Source organism: Stigmatopora nigra, chromosome 11 (genome assembly GCF_051989575.1).
Source record: "Stigmatopora nigra isolate UIUO_SnigA chromosome 11, RoL_Snig_1.1, whole genome shotgun sequence".
In the NCBI taxonomy this organism is placed as follows: Eukaryota; Metazoa; Chordata; class Actinopteri; order Syngnathiformes; family Syngnathidae; genus Stigmatopora; species Stigmatopora nigra.
The window spans coordinates 8,169,176-8,187,636 of NC_135518.1; the positions used below are offsets into that span (position 1 = coordinate 8,169,176).

General features: G+C 39.1%; 1 protein-coding gene across 1 annotated transcript; it reads left to right on the forward strand.

The window, feature by feature from the left end:
* The first annotated feature begins 291 nt into the window (after positions 1-291).
* Positions 292-17,790, forward strand: LOC144204122 (polyprenol dehydrogenase-like). Its single transcript, XM_077727913.1, is given in 7 exon segments — positions 292-733; positions 8,427-8,534; positions 8,785-8,853; positions 11,295-11,396; positions 11,610-11,820; positions 11,898-12,105; positions 14,221-17,790. Coding segments are annotated over 6 exon segments (876 nt in total). The 5' UTR covers positions 292-733; positions 8,427-8,428; the 3' UTR covers positions 14,401-17,790.
* The last annotated feature ends 671 nt before the right edge of the window (positions 17,791-18,461 follow it).

The following is an 18,461-nucleotide window of genomic DNA, read 5'->3' on the forward strand; positions in this document are numbered from 1 at the left end:
AAACACCCATGCGGTGATTAACATTATGATGTGTACTAATGTCTTTCCCCGATGCTGATGTATTGTTATGTGAATATGGCGCACACGCGCGCCACAAGGAATCCTAATCAACCTGTTTGCAGCCTCTTGCAGCACACTGAAGCGCCACACGCACTTCTCCATTGCCCATCAGGCCAAGAAAACTTCTATTTTAGATATAATCCCCCCAACCCCCCATCTTCTTGTCATTGTGAGCTGTCACCGCACTCATCTCATCTCTGCCCGCCGACGTGAGAGTGAAAGTGAGGACAGACGCCCCCCCCCCCCCCCTCATCCACTCCCCACCACCGCAAACCCCCCCTGTGCCGCCTTCTGAGAGGGGAAGCCCCATCCACGCTGAGTGGATCTCCTGCGTCGTGCGCGTGTGTACCCCGGGGCTCCGTCCTCCTCAACAGTTGCCGTGCGGCGGGGAGGAAGAGGAGAGCGGGAGAGACAGCAGACGAGGACGGAAGGGACGCGGTGAGCCACGCAGCTCCTGCCCCGGCTTCTGTTCCTGTCATGCAGTCGCTCATCTCTCCGGTGACCAAGGCCATCCTAGTCGCCCTCTTCATCTTCGCCATACTCCTCATCCTCTACGTGATCCTTTGGTACATTTGCAGGGACGTGGACTGCGACCACGGCATCTGAGGATTCCTTCACTTCAAAGATAAAATTGCTGGAGAGGATCACAAATGGAGGAGCCCGGGGTCACCCTGTAAGTCTGCTCTTTTTTTTTCTTCCCTTCCTCTGTCTTTTTGCATTTCGTGTTTTTCTTCCCTAAGTTACATGTCAAGATGTGTGCGCGCCGTGCGTAAACCACCTGGCTCCCTGAGCCCTTTGCCCCCAACCTTTAAATTGCCCCATTTCCAAGTGAAGCGCAACACCCTCTATCTGATAAATAGGCAGTTTAGGCAGTTTCACATCTCCATCACTGCTGAGTATTAAATACAATACAATGCAGAAAAGAAAAGGAACACAAATGTGTCACTAGGATGAACGTAAAGCTGGCTCAGTTCATATCATGACCGTCTGTGACATTGCGGTAAAGATGCATGCGAGTCTCTTAGGTCAGGATCCACCAATGTTTACCTTGGTTTGGCATTACACCCCACTGGCTCCCCGTCTTTGGCTGCAGTATTAGTAGTTCATGCTCAGTTCATAATGAGTCTTCCATCCACCTTTGGCTTTTTACATCCCCAATAGATTAACTCAATTTGTCTCCTCTTTTCAATATATAAACATTCTGATTTCAACGACATTTCTACATATTGCACAAAGCCTTTTTTAAATTAAATGCATTACATTCCCGTCTAACGTGAGGAAGGCTTGTTTCTATCCAATCAGCTTCCAACATCTAATCCTACTTAACAAAGATGCTCTCTCCCACACCCAAATTATTGCCCACGCTTAATAGAGGACGACTCAATAATGCAGGCACATTGGGCCCAATTGCCAGCATACATGCTGTCACATGACCCATAAAGCTGGAAATGAGGGAAATTTGGACTGGAATTCTCTCATCTCATCACATAGAACCCTCACATTAGGAGACTAGTTTGCACATTTGCATCAATCTCAAAGTGGATAGTGTGAAGGGCACGTCAAGGGCACGCTGCTTCTATCAAGTAGAGGGCTTCAAATGCTGTAGAGATTGCGTGTTCATTTCCAGATCTATTTTTCACCCTAAAAACAGACATTCCGAGGAACATGGCAACGTGATAAAACCTACCTACCGTTTTGACACCTGTCTGTATGTCTACTCATCACTATTCCCCCTTAAAACAACCTGGAGGCAAATAAACAGCACAGAAAATCCCCAGAATAAAGTCAGAGGTGTATAAATGAAACCTTGGCAAGCAACTGTGATATTATAAAATCCATAAATATACCTGCGTGCAAGCACTGTTTCCTTAAATTGTTTAGTGCCGTGGGAGTGGCAGGTGACCTATTTGACAAGACAACAAAATCATTGCTGTCAATATGAGAAGAGTTAGAACCAACCGGTGGTTCCTTTCAACTCTGGATCTCTTTTTATTTCTTTTTTCAAACATGCACACACAGACACATTTAGAATGTGGATTTCAAATGATAGCGTAGACTCCGCCAGGCTCGGGGTGTTTAACAGCATAAAGACATCAAGGACAAGGAGGTCTGTCTGTTTTTAATACTGACCCAGTTTGTCTTTGTTGCCCACCTTGTCTATGGAAAAACACTGAGGTAAAAAAAACAACGATGGCCACGTGCCTTCTGTGTGTTTCATTGTGTGAAGCAGTTTTAACACTGACATGCTGCAAAATGACAGGTGGAAAAGAGGAAAGCAGGAAACCTGGGGGACAGGTGTAGGTGTTGAATAACTACCTACACAAATGAGTTAATTTGAATTGTTTGTGGAGGTTGCCTACATTTTTAGCCAGCCCAAAAAGTTGCCCAATCTACCCTGATACACCTTGACAATTGAAATTGAGGTGATAAAATATGTAAGATCAAAGTTTAATTATTGAAGCTGAAGAAGTTTGTTATTCTAGCGGCTCGTGATTACACACTGAAAATGTGCAAGTCTTTTGAATGTAGCCCAACTGATTGAATATTTCCAGTCCATTCTTATGAAGACCTTCACAAATGTATATATAGAGATATATTAGAGTATAATCATTGTAAATGATCCAGGGGTTGAAATTAAGGGGGTTGGGGAAGATGAGAGTGGAAAAGAAACATAGGACGATAGCATATGCAGACCAATAATTTTGTTAAATTTTGCTATATAAATATGCCACACTCAATAGTGGCATGATTTGTTATTTCATATTGGTTTTATTTATCTAAATTTCTTTAATTTTTCCCTCCATTCAAACAGAGGTCTGAAAAAAATCAAGATTGGTATACGTAAATACTTTGAGCACCATTTATCACACTACATGTCATTTATTGTCTTTTTTTTATACCTATAAATAAGATTAACGTTTCAAATTAAATTATAAAGCATTTTCACCTGAGTCTTTACTTCCGGGGAGACGAATTGATAGCAGTTAATCCACATTGATGGCTTTGTCAGGAATGGGGTGCTGAAAAACAGCAGTATACTACAGTAATCTAATCATACAATGTTGTCGCACTAAATCAATTACTTTAGGCAGTGCAATAGCCTCACTGTACTGAATGACTTAAATAGTCACCACATCAACCATCTAAAAAACCCATGAGCAGAAACAACATCTAGTTTTCAACACACATTCATGCATTGAATGAGCATGAGTTGCATGAGTGCATGTGTATTTGCGCATTTCCACTGTTTTTGATTTGTTGATCGAGTTGAAGCTTACTGTTTGTCTTCACACTTCTGAGGGTGTGGGAAAGAATTTACAAATAATTTATTAAAGAGCATACAGTGTATGTATATGTACTGTAATCATATATTAAGCCTATCACTCCCAAATATTTTATTTTATCAATAATTTTATTGATTAATTGGATTGAAATGCAGTTTTTATCAAAAATGATTTGTAAAAACATATATTTCCTCCTATATCGATTATTCAGCAATTTTTTTAGTTATTATTTAGTGATGCAATGCAATGCAAATAATCACATTTTAAGGAATATCATGTTCTAAAGCGAAAAAAATCAATTAATTGATCTGCAATTTAGGATGAAAAGATATAGTTTCCAAACCAAAAAGTTTGTTATTCTTTTAAGACAGGAGACATGAAATGGTGTCATCTTTGAAATGCAAAACCCACTAAATGCCTTGATAAAGTTTTACTTTTTGTGATAACAAACACAGTTAAAAAAAAAAAAATGCCCAACTGTAATCAAACAGCAGTTAGCAAACAATACCTTGTCTTTTAACTTTCTTGCTTAATGGCGTCGCACCAAAAATGACCAATCTGTTTCTCACTGACTCTATGGTCAGAACCGGGCCAGCGTAGAGACCCTGTCAGATGTCCCGACGTCACAAATATGTCACCACCCTCTATTCAATTTGGCTTTCAGGAAGATAGTAGTCCTGAAGCACGCACACCTCAAAGCCATAAAAATAGATTGCGAGTGACTCAGCCGTTATGTAAAGTCCATCTCTGATAGGACCGCTTCGGGAGCATTATGTCAGTTTAGCTGGATGCCACTGGAGCTGAGGTGACACATGTCTTCTGTGTCCGAGTTTCAACACACACACACATGGACGCACAAAGAAAAATACATCAGAGCTTCTTCCTATCCCCCCTTTATTTTTCCACTTTCAAGTGTACATTCCCAAGTATATACTTCCCCACGGATTAACAGGTTGTGCACTCGACATGTAGAATCCCCTACAGGATAAACAGCTACATATTATCATTTTAGAGTCCATAGGGAGGAAGACACCACTTCAGATACAAATCACACTCGCTTCCCCTCCAGACAGGTAGCCAATTGAATGTGTACCGGTAAACATGAATTCTACACTCTAATCTACACTTAGGGATAACTGAAGTTGTGTTTTTACCATCACACACAATCTCCTTTTCTTATTGCTTCTTTTAAAAAGACGGTGATTCATACTTTTGTTTTGTCTCATCGGCACTGACCTCCTGTGGGAACTTTATCAGTAGTGTTTTTTCAATCACACCACACAAAAAGTGTTGGTATCCTTTTTATCTTTGCTCAAAAGTAGGTTTCAGTGTAGTGACAAATAAAATGAAAACTGCAAGTAATAGTGTCCTGGAGAAGCCTTAACAGTACAATAACAGTACAAATACTTATTTGTAAGGAGATAAGTCCCCGGACCTTTTTTTGTCATCCCGCTTGGTAGCAAGCTGATAGCACTTATTGTACAAATTACTAATATTATATTACTAAAAAGAGCCTACATCAAAATTGGAAAGAACAGAGTGATTTGCCCCACTAAGAACAGACTGAAAGACAATTTGATTTCAATGACAACAAAACACAACTCATACCAAAGAGTTTAATTGGTTTTGTAATTCAATTTTTAAACATTTGGTACTTGACTGAGGGCCCCGTTCCAGTTACTGGATTTTTCATCCGGCTATATTGCAGATTTATTTTATGCAATTTTGTCATTATGCTTCCCTTCCATTTATTTGAGTGGAATTTCTATTACAGCATCATTTTATGATGGAAATATTTGACTGTGATAATTAACATCAGAAGATAGGTTTTTTTTGCTTTTAAGAAATAGTTTTAAACTAAAATGCATTCATTAATGTTTAATGAAGATGGGAAAATTCAGGAATGAATACTGAAATATTAACTAGCCCAGTCAAATGGGTTCATTCGCATCCCCATCCCTATTTAACTATTATTCAAGAATCACCTGAAGAAGAATCACATTCCTCAAATGTTTTCAATCATTTTTTTATTCCCATTTTGAGTTACACATCCAAAAACCAACAAGTTGGTCTGTTGTGTGTGTTTGTTTAACTGGATGACCGGGTTAAATAGAGGGGGGGGTTAAAGGGCTGGATGCCAAGGAAGCAGAGCATGTGCACAGCACCTTGAAGGCTTTGTGAGTTCATGCCACCCTGAAGTCAAAGATGGGGGGATTCTTGTTAAAAACAACAACACTTCTATCATTTATTAACCACCAACAACAGCTTTCAAATCGATACACCTATGCGTGTGTCTGTGTAAGAGCGAGAATATTTCTGTAACTTAATGACAAGCTTAATTGATACCAGCAACTATCCCTCCCACCTTGTCCTCATTCTACATCTACTAATGAAAAGTCTTCTACTCCCTGAAGACAAAGTGGAGAAAATGGTGCTGGGATTTATTTAGAAAATTCATAGCGCAACACTCCCACAGAAATACACACAAATGACATCCATAAGCAAACACCACATCTAGTCATTCATGTATGCATGTAAAATTGCTACAGGCATGCAATATGACTTTTTTTTCTTCCAAACAGAAACATATTATTTACAATAATGACTTCAAATTAAAACTCATCTATATTCATGTCACTCTAAATACATTTATGCATGAAATGGCCTAAACATTAGGTACAATGTACACGGTACAATGATTGCCTCTGTATTTTTGTACATAATGAAAGTCAAGCTGACTTTCGAGCCTATTCAAAAGTAAGAGGTAGCATAGTACTTTCTTTCCTCCAGTGCTACTGTTCAGTCTGATTTGCCACTTGAGAGACACAGGTTGCATGAGATTCACCCCTCCCGAAAAATAGAGTTGTACTACGTGTTGCATTAAAAGACTCAGTCACGCTCTTCCTCTTGCTGCTTCTTCAGTCTGTAAATTGTAGCATTCCCAGTGGAGATCTCTGCGTACTTGTGTGCTGCCTCATTAGTATCAGAGCTGTGAGTCTATCCCGAGTGAGTCGGACTTTTTACTCTGCGAGGAACGCAACCCCCCCCTAAAAAAAACATGTAAATAATGGGTTTCCCCCGCCATGAGAGCCAAAACTTTTTGATCCGTGATCAAACAAATGTAGAAAAACTATCAGTATCATCGTTTTGAAATGACTCAATTCAACATTTCTAAGGCAGTTAGTTCATAAATAACATCAGTTTTTGACTGTGGTGCCTATGGCGAGTAGAAAAATCCACATGGCCATTTTGATTTAGCATCATCTAATTTTCATGAGATGCAAACGAGCCGTCATCATCAGTGGTGTTAATGCCAGATTGATTTACAAAATGAGACAAGTCGAGTTTGGAGCCAGCCAGTAGTTGTCATAAAAACTAGGTGACTGTTGGAGCTATTTTGATGCCGTTCACAAATTGTTTACATCACACGCCCCCACGTCATGTCCTATTTCCCATATGCCCCAGAGTCTGTATGTGTATAAGAGAGAGGAAGCAAGAGAGAGAGAGTGTGTGTGTTAGTGTGTGTGTGTATGGAGAGCTGTCCCCCTGACGTCCCATCATCCCAAATAATCATCCCACAGTCATGCGTGAGATGCAATTTCCTTTAAACAATAGCAGGCTGGCTCGCCTCGCCGACCCTCAACCTCTCAGGCTGGCTGCGAGAGAACAAAGCCTCACACAAACATACAGTATACACACACAAATTCACTCAGCTCACATTAAGAGCAACACGTGTGCAGAAAAAAAATGAGCTTTTGACCCAAGTACTGTGACAGTGACCGTCTCTTCCTACTTATTTAAAAAAAACTCCTACATAGTATCATTATTTGTAAAATCTGATCAACATTGCTCATGGATATTTGGTCAGGCAAATCAATTATGCTTCTACTGAGAAGGCAAAAGTGAGATACTACAGAATGACGTCACAACATGCGAGTTATGTGCACAGACAGTTTGTCATGACATGATGGGAGGGGACGACAAGTGCACTTTTCTAAATGTGTCAGCACATTGGCAATAATTTTGATATTGAGTTTTGGCTGCCCTAGTTTGAGTGTTACGATAATTCAGGTGGCTGCTGCCCACCACGCCAATCTCAATCCAGTCTGGCGCTAGGCTGTCTGTTCACATTTGTGCTTATGCCATGCTGCATTCATCGTCTCAAAATACTTGCCAATTACTGTGACGATCTTCTTTTGTGCCAAGTGCTTTGCCCTCCAGTGTTTCTGACAGTCTCCAAGACACAACTTATTCATGACACTACACTGACAGTTTGAAGTATTCTGAGAGAATCCGAACAGTTACTTTAATTGTGTGTTAATTTGGAATATTGGCATGGCAAGATTAAAAAAAAGACAAGACTTTGGACTGGAATTCTATTCAATGAGGTGAAAATTCTGAGAATTTCTTTTTCAGATGTACAATAGTGTAAGAAAAATGTAAATAAGTGATGAGTGCCTTACATCATACACTTATTCCACCTGTGTATCTACAAAACGTATTGCGTCAACCAAATGTTAGGTTATTTAAGTACAAGGTCTTGTACAAGAGCTTGTGTTTACTAAATCCAAAGTTGTACATTATGTGATTATGCATAGAGTCTAGTATAGCTTCTGAATCTAGTAAATTAAAAGACTTTATTTTTAATTAAACATTGCATCTAAAATCGGTTCCAGTATATTTACATACATAAATATGTAAAAAAAATCCTTGAATGTAAACTACAAGTGAACTCAGTGTGTTGTTATGAGTTGTCATAATTTGTTACACTAAACATCGTGGGAACAAATGCATTCTGGTTATGCAGTGTTGGTTTGTGTGACTCTGTCTGTGTATGCGCTGTGGGGGTGCATGTGATGTGCAGAATTTGAATCTATGTGGCACTATGTGGTATTTATATTACTAGCCATTTTGTCCAGGCTTGAATTATAGTCAAATATGGATGGATGTTTTAACAACGACAAATGCTTGCCTTGCAATGTCCCCTCATTTGACTTTGAAATGGTTGTGAAAACGATGTGGACATCTTCCTTATCTTGTGACATGCCATCTGATAACTTTGTCCTCTTTTGCCTCTGCTAGTGATGCCCAGACAAGATGGCAAGGTTGCCATAGTAACGGGAGGAGGCAAGGGAATCGGCTATGAGGTTGCCCGACACGTGGTGAAACTGGGGGCACATGTTATTATAGGTACAGTATTATATTCTACTTTGTTCTTTTGGGGGGGGGGGGGGGCAGATCACCATGTTTGATAGAGCAGATTTAGGTCTAACTGTGCTGCTGTATATGTGGTTGTTTCAAAGAAAATTAAATTTTTGAGGTGCTGGTAAAGTAAGTGGTCAATCATATTTAGGATTTGTTGCAACTGTGCTCAAATTTGCATGTTGTGTTGTGGTTATATGACAAAAACTTGATTTATTTGTCTTTACTTTCATCATAGGTTGTCGGGATGAACACCAGAGTCTGTAAGCCATTAAAAGGATCCAAGAAGAGTACAACAAGGCTAAAGGTGAATATGCAAGTGCCTCTGTATAGGAAAGTTAACACTTGAGACCATTTTTGGATGGAGATGTGCTTCATAATTACCTCTTGATAAGGAGTTACATTCATTTTATTTAGTTAGGCTTAAGTGGGCACTAATTGTTATCCACAGTGTGCATTGTAATTCATGATTCCCAAATTCAATTTAGTTTGATTTAATTTCTTTCTACTGTTGAAATCACAATATATCTTTAAATGTATTTTTGTTCTGTTAGTTAAGATTTTTCTAGTGTTTTTTTTATAACATATTTACATTTTGTCTGCAAAAGAAGACTCTTGAGCCTAAATGCAAGCATTCTCTCATTAGAATTGTGCCCAAGTAGATTTTTTTATAACAGTATTAAGGCATTTTTAGAAACATGCTATCAAAGCACTGAGCCTCAGGTTCCATCAGTTAACATCTTGTCAACTGCTCTGTAAATTTTGGGCTGTGATTTTTCCCTCGAAACATTAAGCCAGATCATCTCAGAACTTTTAATGAATCAGATGTGGAGACATTTGTTGTATTTTTTTTATTGGTACAGATTCTGCTTAAAGCAATGCATTTATGAGAGAGTCAACTAAAAGGTTGTATGGTGCTCTATTGGGTGAGCCAATCGCAGGTAATACACAAGAGTGCAATTCTAGTGCCCCCCCATCTGGAAAGCAACCTGGTCTTGGCTGGCACTGCAGTAAGAGCAGCTGAAGACCGGTTGGCTGCCGTCCTATTGGTGTGTCAGTGGCTGTCGAGCTCAGCGACAGCGGCGATGTAGCAAGTGTCATTGAAGTCGATTTCCCTGGACGAGGCTGCGGTGGGATTGATCACTTCTTTTGTAATTGGCAGGCATTGAGGCATTAGGGACAAGAGGGTGACTGCTGCCAGATGCTTGTGCACTGAATGAAAGTGTGTGTATGTTTGTGCTTGAATGAGCCGGTAATGGATTCTCATTACTATGTGTGGCGGCGCCTTTAACATCTCTGTCCAAATTCCCTTTGGCACGTTTCCTCGTATTTGCACCAAATATATTGGCTTTGATGGAATCAATGTGATCAAAGTTTGATCCTTCTGTTGTACTTCTGTTTGTAGCTCTTATCTTTTTAAATGTGGGTTTTTCTTTTATCAAAATGGCCTATCCCGTATTGTATGAAAAATAGTACTTGGGAATTTTACTTCATAACATGTTCAGACTAATTATCATCTTGTGACCTCGTATGACCTTTCATACTTTTGGGTGTATCGCTTAAAATAAAAACACTTTCGTAGGATGTTAATTTGGATTATTCGGACAAACGAAGATACTGGCTAGACGCTGAAACAAGGTGTTTATGCTTATTTGCCAGTCTGTCCACATATTTTAGTCACGCTGTACTTGAAAGTGACACAATCTGCCTCAAACCAAAAGCTTGGCTGGAAAATGTGAAGTAAGAAAAGCAGCAAGTGTCTGTGTTTGTGTGTGCACATGTCTCTTAACACAGGCACAGTTCAGTAAGCATCCACAAAAATAATACTACAAGTGACCTTTTCCGCTTCTTATTTGACATATTACGATCAGCTATTTGTATAGGCTACTATTTTATGTATTTTGCACTTGAATACGGTATATCTAGCCATTTCTTTTGTTTGTTCTTCTCGCGTTTCATGACCTCACAAGCGGTCAAGTCTATCCGACTAGATTTTTTGTGAAAAAATAGCTGTCAGCTGACAAAAAAAATCCACAAATGTCATTCGCTTGGGAAAATATGTGCATACGCTATAGTAACCAAAAATGGTGTGTTCTTACTGCACACTATTGGCCAAATCATAACTTGCAGGCAACACAGGCTCATTCAAAATAAAATAGCTAAGAATATCTATATTATATAGCTACCAGGTTTCAAGACTGTCATTTCATGAATGTTTAAGTGAGACTTGACCGTTAGACAAGTACAACAACTACTTGTTGATTTAGTTACTTCACAGATGATTTTATTCAGAAAATAGGTTAGCGCACAAACTAGTTTTTCAGGTATAGTTTCACTTGAAAAATAGTTGCAACTGAAGGACACACCCACATTGGATGTAGTCTTGATGTTGGACAATGTCATTGTATTAACACCGCAAGCTTATGTTGACCGTCACCCAGCCTGCCTCCTGTCTGCTACATCAACTGAATATTAACAACCAGTGGAGGAGTGAATTCTGGCATGCTGCCCAGACCCAATATTCCTGACCATCACTGCCTTGTTTATCAGACATCTTAAAGTGAAACTATTTCCTTCCTTGTCTAAGGATCTTAAATATTTCCTCTCAGATGTGTTATAAATCTATTTCTTTATTGTTCCTCCTCCTGTTTCTATTACGATTAAAAGATACTCTATTTAAAGAGAATTGAAGATTTCAGTGAAGATATGTATGTACCTATGTGCTTGTGTTTTGTTTTTTTCCTCTAGTGGTGTTCAAGTATCTGGACTTAGCGTCTCTGCAGTCTATCCATCAGTTTGTCCACAACTTCAAGAACCGTGAATTACCACTCAAAATTTTGGTCAATAATGGTGAGTGTCAATGATTATACTTCCGCTCACATTTTTCATTTTGTACAATTGCATACAATCTAATACAAAAATATTCCCAATACTACAATCTCACTCATATTATATAGATTTGTTTCTTCATGTATGCCTAAACTACTCTTTTTCATCCAAATCTGCTGAACAGAACAAATTATTTGATCTATTTTCTCATCACATCTTTATCTTTTTGTGCAGCAGATGTCATGCTACTTCCTAAAAGTTGTACCGATAATGGATTTGAACTGCACTTTGCTGTGAACTATCTGGGCCACTTCCTCCTACTTACCTGGCTGCTCTTGGACACATTAAAACTTAGCGGCAAATCTGGGAACTTCTCTCGCCTGGTCAACATCTCCTCCTCTGAGCATTGGAACAGCCAGATCCGATGGAATGACTTAAATAGCCGGTAAGTTTCTCCCCTTTGGCATGTCATATGTGAGCTGACTTGAGTGTGAATATCTCGTCGGTGTTATTTCTCTGCAGAGAGTGCTTCTCGGCCCACGGAGCTTATTGTCACAGCAAGCTGGCACAACTCTTCTTTAGCTCCTACCTCCAACACAATTTGGAGCAGAGTTGTTTTGCAGTCAGTTTGTGCACTGTTGATCCAGGAATGGTGGACAATTGTCTCTACCGACACCTGTGGACACTCCTACGTCTGGCACACATCCTCGTGTCCCGCTTGCTTTCCAAGGTAGGCGGCCATTTATTCACATTTTCACACAACCTGATTATTTGGAGACAAACTGGGATAGAATGGCACGGTGTTGTGTGACTTGTTAGCATATTTGCTTCACAGTTCAGAGATTGAGTTTTTAATAAATCAGCTTTAAATGATGAACAGAATTAAGAGGAAAGGCAAGGCAAATTTATTTGTATAGCACAATTCAACAGAAGGTCATTGAAAGTGCTGTACATCGCAAGAAAATAAAAAAGTACGAATAAGACAAATAAGGCAAATATTTTTCACAGTAAAACCCAGATTTTTTTGCGTTTATTGAAGTATTTTTGCAACAGACCACAAAAAACAGGGAAATAATGTCCCTGAATGTTGCCCTGACCTGCTTGCTTTTTATTCTTGAAACAGGCAGAAGACCTCTCATTGGTCAAATCAATGATTATTCTGCTCTCTAGTTGTATTTTTTTTACAGTGCCACCTGATAATTTATGTGATTTGGAATTTGTTTAAAACGAGAATGAGGTAGGTAAAGACAATAGGGATGATGCAACAGCAAAGCCCCGATCGCAGCATCACTCGTAAAACTGCTGATGCGTGAAGGTTCTCATGATTGCAATAGTGTCCCGTGACAGATTCTGTTTGTCTTTGAAGATTCCACTCAACTCAAAAATAATAATCATGAAAAAACAAAGAAAGCAGAAGTAACGCTCTTGGAAAACAGATGGTTCTTTATTGTAGGATTTCATTCAACTTTCCACAATGTTACAACGGCAATGATGCCAGTTTAAGATGGTGTCAAATTCTTTTCACTGTGAGTATGGGTAGACGCATACACAGGAAAATAAAAGTGCTCCTTAAAACCAAGGCAGGGCGTTCACATTGCGTTAAATTTGAAAACAATCTTTGGGTAGCTCCAAGTGCTGGCCACAGGCTGCTGTTAATGTTCTCGGGACTTAATATAAGGAGACTTGTGTGTCTGTGTGTGTGCATTTGAGCTCAAATTGCAATTGTCACAGGGACTTGCCTGTGAGCATAACCTTTGGGAGGGTTGTGCCCCACATACACATTAATCACACACACACTCATGCATGCTAGTTTTTAATGCACATAAACACACATGCTCCATCAACGCTAATGTCGCAATGCACAAACAGTTTTTCTCATCTCTCACAATGTCTTCAATCTCAAACAGTACAATTTATGATTTGAAGGATGCATTCCAAAGAACTAGGGTTTCATTCTCAATTGACTAATTAACCTGGAAAAAAAAGTGGGCATGACACATCAATCAACTAAACGATGGAACACATGGCAAAAAAAAAGACAGCTGAAAGGTATGTTCAAGCTTTTTTGAAGCTAAATCTAAGACATTCCATTAAAGGGTTTTATCATGTGCAAACTGAGTTTTAACCAACAGACACCAAATATGAATAATTAAGTGCCTCTGTATTTGCTTGGTATGCCACTCCAACTAAAGTATGTTTGCTGTGTTTCAAAATGAGTCTGAGAGGAACTGAGAATTGAACAATAGTTGAATAAATCATCACAGTATCACATTTTATGGATATAGTATGGAAATTGCTTTCTTTTTAGGGTGGGATTGGGAGGGGGAATTCTATTCCACATTGTTAATAGTTAATGCCAGTGCTTCTGAATTTTTCCCTCCATTAATGCCTGGCAAACTTTGCCATGCGAGTTTCATTTGTCCTGTTACTTACTATTCTTTGAATTGATTTGCCTCATATCAACTAAATGTTTCCAATAGAAATGTCATCATTCTTTAATTTGCCTCATATCAACTAGATGTTTCTAATAGAAATTCCATCAATCCATTCCAACCCCTAAACTAACCACTTCAATTTAATATGACACCGTATTGTTTAAAAATGACTCAACCATTATTAAAGAGAATGTAGATGAATACTTTTTGGGGGAATACAATTGCTGAATTTTTCGGTCTGGTGAAAGACATTGTAAAAACTACAACAACATCCACCAATTTACACACATCCTAACATATCAGAAACTCATCTTGAAGTAAATGACACAAGCTTAGAACTTAAAAAACAATTTCCACCTCTAAATCAAGCTATATGCAGCATATCTTAGTATTTTTTCTTATTCCCACAGACCCCCGCAGAGGGTGCTGCCCCAGTTTTGTTTGCCGCCCTGTCACCAGCACTGGAGGGTGAGTGCGGAAGAGCCTACTGGGCCAATGGACGCCGGGACGTGACGACACCGCTGACATTTGACCCCCACATTCAGCAGGACTTGTGGGAAACCAGCCAAAGGTTTTTGATTCCGCAGTAACTCTTGCTGGTATTTCATTGAGCCAATCGGCTTCTTTCCATTTCTTGGTTGCGATTACTCTACCAGAAGGTCTCACAATCCGCCTCGGACTGGGCCGTTATTGGCTCTCAATTGGTCAAAGCCATTTTTTCTTCAATCCCGCCAAAGAAGGGCTACAGTAAACGGAAGGCTTTTTTTCCTAGATTTGTTGTTACCATCGTCAGGATCGATCGAGGTTTCAGTTCTCATCCTGCAACGTTGGTCTACAGCAGCACGACATGACGCCTGCCTTAAAAATGGCGTTCTGTTGAATAATTAACTTTTCCCAACACTCTTGCGTCCTACCGATGTTTATGTGAAGACTAACAATGCTTTTAGGCAGTAGATTTTGGCTCACATGTCAAAACGTAGCACGCAATCCTAACTTCTCCAAAGCACCTTCGCGACAGATGTGCCAAGTGATGTCATCACTTCGTTTTAACACTTCAGTGATTCTGGAGTTTTCTCGTGATGTGGCCCATTTCAATGGGAGCACTTTGCTTTTTTTGTGCATTTCTGGACTCGAAATGAGTCTTTAACTTGTCCTCATGTAACAAGGTGTTCTTTAATGTCATCGTGACTAATGCTATTTTCCTTTTACACTGCAATTAAATGTACTAACTAGGCTATTTTTTTAATAATTCCCACGCCACCCTTTTTCCCAAAATGTGATGTTTAAAAAAAACAAGCACTTTCTTTCTTTTTACAAATATAGGATTTATGGCGAGACAAAAAAGAAAACGTGAATAAACCCCCTCCAGTCTGTCCCTATCCTACACGATCTGTGTTAATCTGTCAGTTTCTGTGGAAACGTGCTTCATAGGTGAGTCCAAAATGAAATTAATTTTTTGCTACTGATTTATATTGACGGTTTGCACAACAAAGGGCACGTTTGATCTTACAGGTTGGATTGTAGAAAAGAAGCAGGGAAGTGTTTTTTGTTGTTGTTGTTGTTATTCTCTATTCAAAGCCCCGATCGGTTCCTTACTGATGCCGCAGCTACATTTGGCGATGTTCCCAGTGCATTGTGGGAGCGAGATTTCCCAGTGGTGAGAATCAAGCTCCGCCAGTTAAGCTCATACACACACAAACGTGCACACGTACGCATACAAAGTCAGCGCTAAACATTGGAGGAAGAACACACAGGCACAGTTATCTCAACAAGCACACAACAAACAAACACAACTGTTGTTGGTCACTGTGATCTAGTTGCTTTTCGACTGCAAACTTGGAACATTTTATCTTTCAGATGATCATCATCCTGCGCGTGCATAATAACAACCATTCAAAATTAATACTTGCTTAAGTCGGAATCACTACGATCAATGTGTAGCTAATTGCCAAACAGTGCTGAGATGCACTCAAAAAGAGGAGTTTTTTTACGTCAAAAACTGATTTAAAAATATATATGATTTATGCACTTCCCAAAAATAAAGTCAGTGAGGCTTTCTTCAAAAGCTAGGGCACAGCATGTTTGTTTTTGCAACAAGTGTATCCATTATTCATAGTGATATTGTATGGCAGCTTTCATACGCAAGACAGTTTTCAGACCAGCCTCTTATATATACGTAGAGTGCACTAAATAGATGACCTTGACTGTCGTAAAAAACACTTTGAAAGCCAATGTGGGATGGCTCTTGGAGAGCTTTTCACACATCACGTCATTTGGAGGATGCTAGTGATGCAGAAAATTTCACTTCATCATTCAACTTGAGCTAGTTGTTTATGTGAGGGTTTGATCGCTCAACCATTAAATTACGCTTTAATTAGACTCAAATCACAGAGTATAGCTGATATGGATATTGGGAGGGGGGGTGATCCACTTTACTTGGTAAATATGTTAGTGTAGTATTTCAATTGAAAATAAGTCCATAACAGATTTTTGGTACTATTATCTGATCAATTGAAGGACTCAAATGCAGCCTTCTTTAAATATTGGTACTTTTGTCTTGTAATATTAGGATTTTATAATCCTGACTTGATTAATTATCCTTGTACCACTAGTTTATTTAATATTTTGATCTATATCAAAAAGTAAATACCCAAGTTTTGACATTGGCTGCAAACAACGGCCACAGTCGTCCAATTTATTTGAACGGGAACAACTAACTAACTACGAGAGAGAATAAGTTTCCTCATTTGTCATTCGAAGCGAGCATCTATCACTTTTTTCTCCCCACCTATATTTCTCTGAGCCCTTTTCCTCTTTGTCTTCCATCCTCATTGTTTTCAGGCTTATCTAAAAGAAAATAAGGTTTCAACTTGAGGGCTTGCTTGTATGGTTTGTGTGGCTTCTAATGTAACATGCTGCCTAAAAAAAGCAAAACAAAACAACCATACTAGGTCCCAATACTGCATGGTTTCCATTTTTTTCCTATTTCTGTCAAGTTCGCTCCTCAGAAGCAATATTGACAAGGCTGTTGCGTCAACAAAATCAGTCTTTTTTTTTAAAGTGAACACATTTTCCTGCTTCAATAGGTGTTTTAAAGCAATGTTTCTTATGGCCACCTGAGCCTATCGCTATCCAATGACAGGATGAAGATGATTATGAGGCTCTGTTCTTGTTTTTGGTTGTTGATGACTTTGTCGCAACACAATATCTAGCACCCTCTCGAGCGTGCTCGAGGCAAACAGGACATAACATGTCGGGTGTGGAATTTCAAATGGAAAAAGAGCAACCACTGCTCTAGTCAAACCATCCGTAATAACGTCCGTGTGTGATTTATTCGTCCGTCCGTCATCGTTTCGAAACCTCGATGAAGGTTACGCACCAGAGAAGCTCTTTGTAGACTTCTTGGGATGACCTGGAATTACATTTATATTAAATGTTCCCAGATCAAGTTCTGTAAATCATAAGTGTGCATATGTATAGTAAGTGCAAAGATATAAAAAAAATGTATAAGAAGTTGCCAGATGAATTGAATCCTTCCTCTGCAGACGTTTTGGTGTCCCCCACTTCCTTACGATCCCCCGCGCCTTTCGTGTCCAATCATAATGTTTGCACGGTTTCCTCCTAAAATCCAATGTCAACATTCAGTCCATCTGGACTCTTGTTGATTTTATGAAAAGTGCAAAAATGTTTTTTTTTTGTAAAACCATGATTTCATTATCGAGATCTTGCTTTTCCGTTGCCTTGTAGAAGTAAATCCCTCCATAATTATGTAAACTGTGACCTTTCCATGTAGAAATGAACTTGTTAAAACTGTGAAACTGTCTTGTCCCGTGCGTTCTGTAACTCTTGAGGGTGAGTGTCTACGCACGCGCGTGTCGAAAAGGGAGTCAATGTTTTTTTGTCAATGGTTGTGACATTCCAGCTGTAGCCGCCACCTTTTCTATTATCCAAAGCCTCTCAATAAACATATCATGGTGTCACTCTCCCTTTCCATCTTTGTGTGAGAGAGAAACTTGTCAGTCTGATGACACACAGAATGAGACGCTGAGCCTCAAGCGCAGTCTGAACTTCACCAGCTGATCACACACCATCAGGCTCTTCTTCGCTATAAGCGCACTCAAGTGATCACTTCTTCATCTTTTAGCGGCACACAGACTCGAAATATAGCTGCATAGCTAGACATTAAGCATGTTGCGGTATTAATAGGAAATGATGTAAAATCACGTTTGACCTAAAAGTCGCTCGATTTCTCTAAATAATTTTCAGCTTTTATAATAATGTAAAAAAAAAAAGTTAAAACGATGGAAATTGTATACAAAGGAGAATATCTCGACGTACACAATATGGTGAATATTGTAGGAACAAAATAGTGTCTTGAAAGGCTTAAATTAATGAAGTCCAGTAATATACCAGCATTTACTACTATTTTGACAAGTACAATTGATGTCATCAATCTTATCTATTTTAAAGAAAAATCAATTAAGTAAATGTAATGGAGTTAATGACGCATGTTTCTTCCCACTTAATGATTTAGCTATAGGAATGTTACTTCCCACTTAATGAGTTAGCTATAGGAAGACTGTAAATTAGAAGATTTTTCCCCATCTCCAGATACATTTAATGCACTTAGAATACTATGTAAAAGACACAC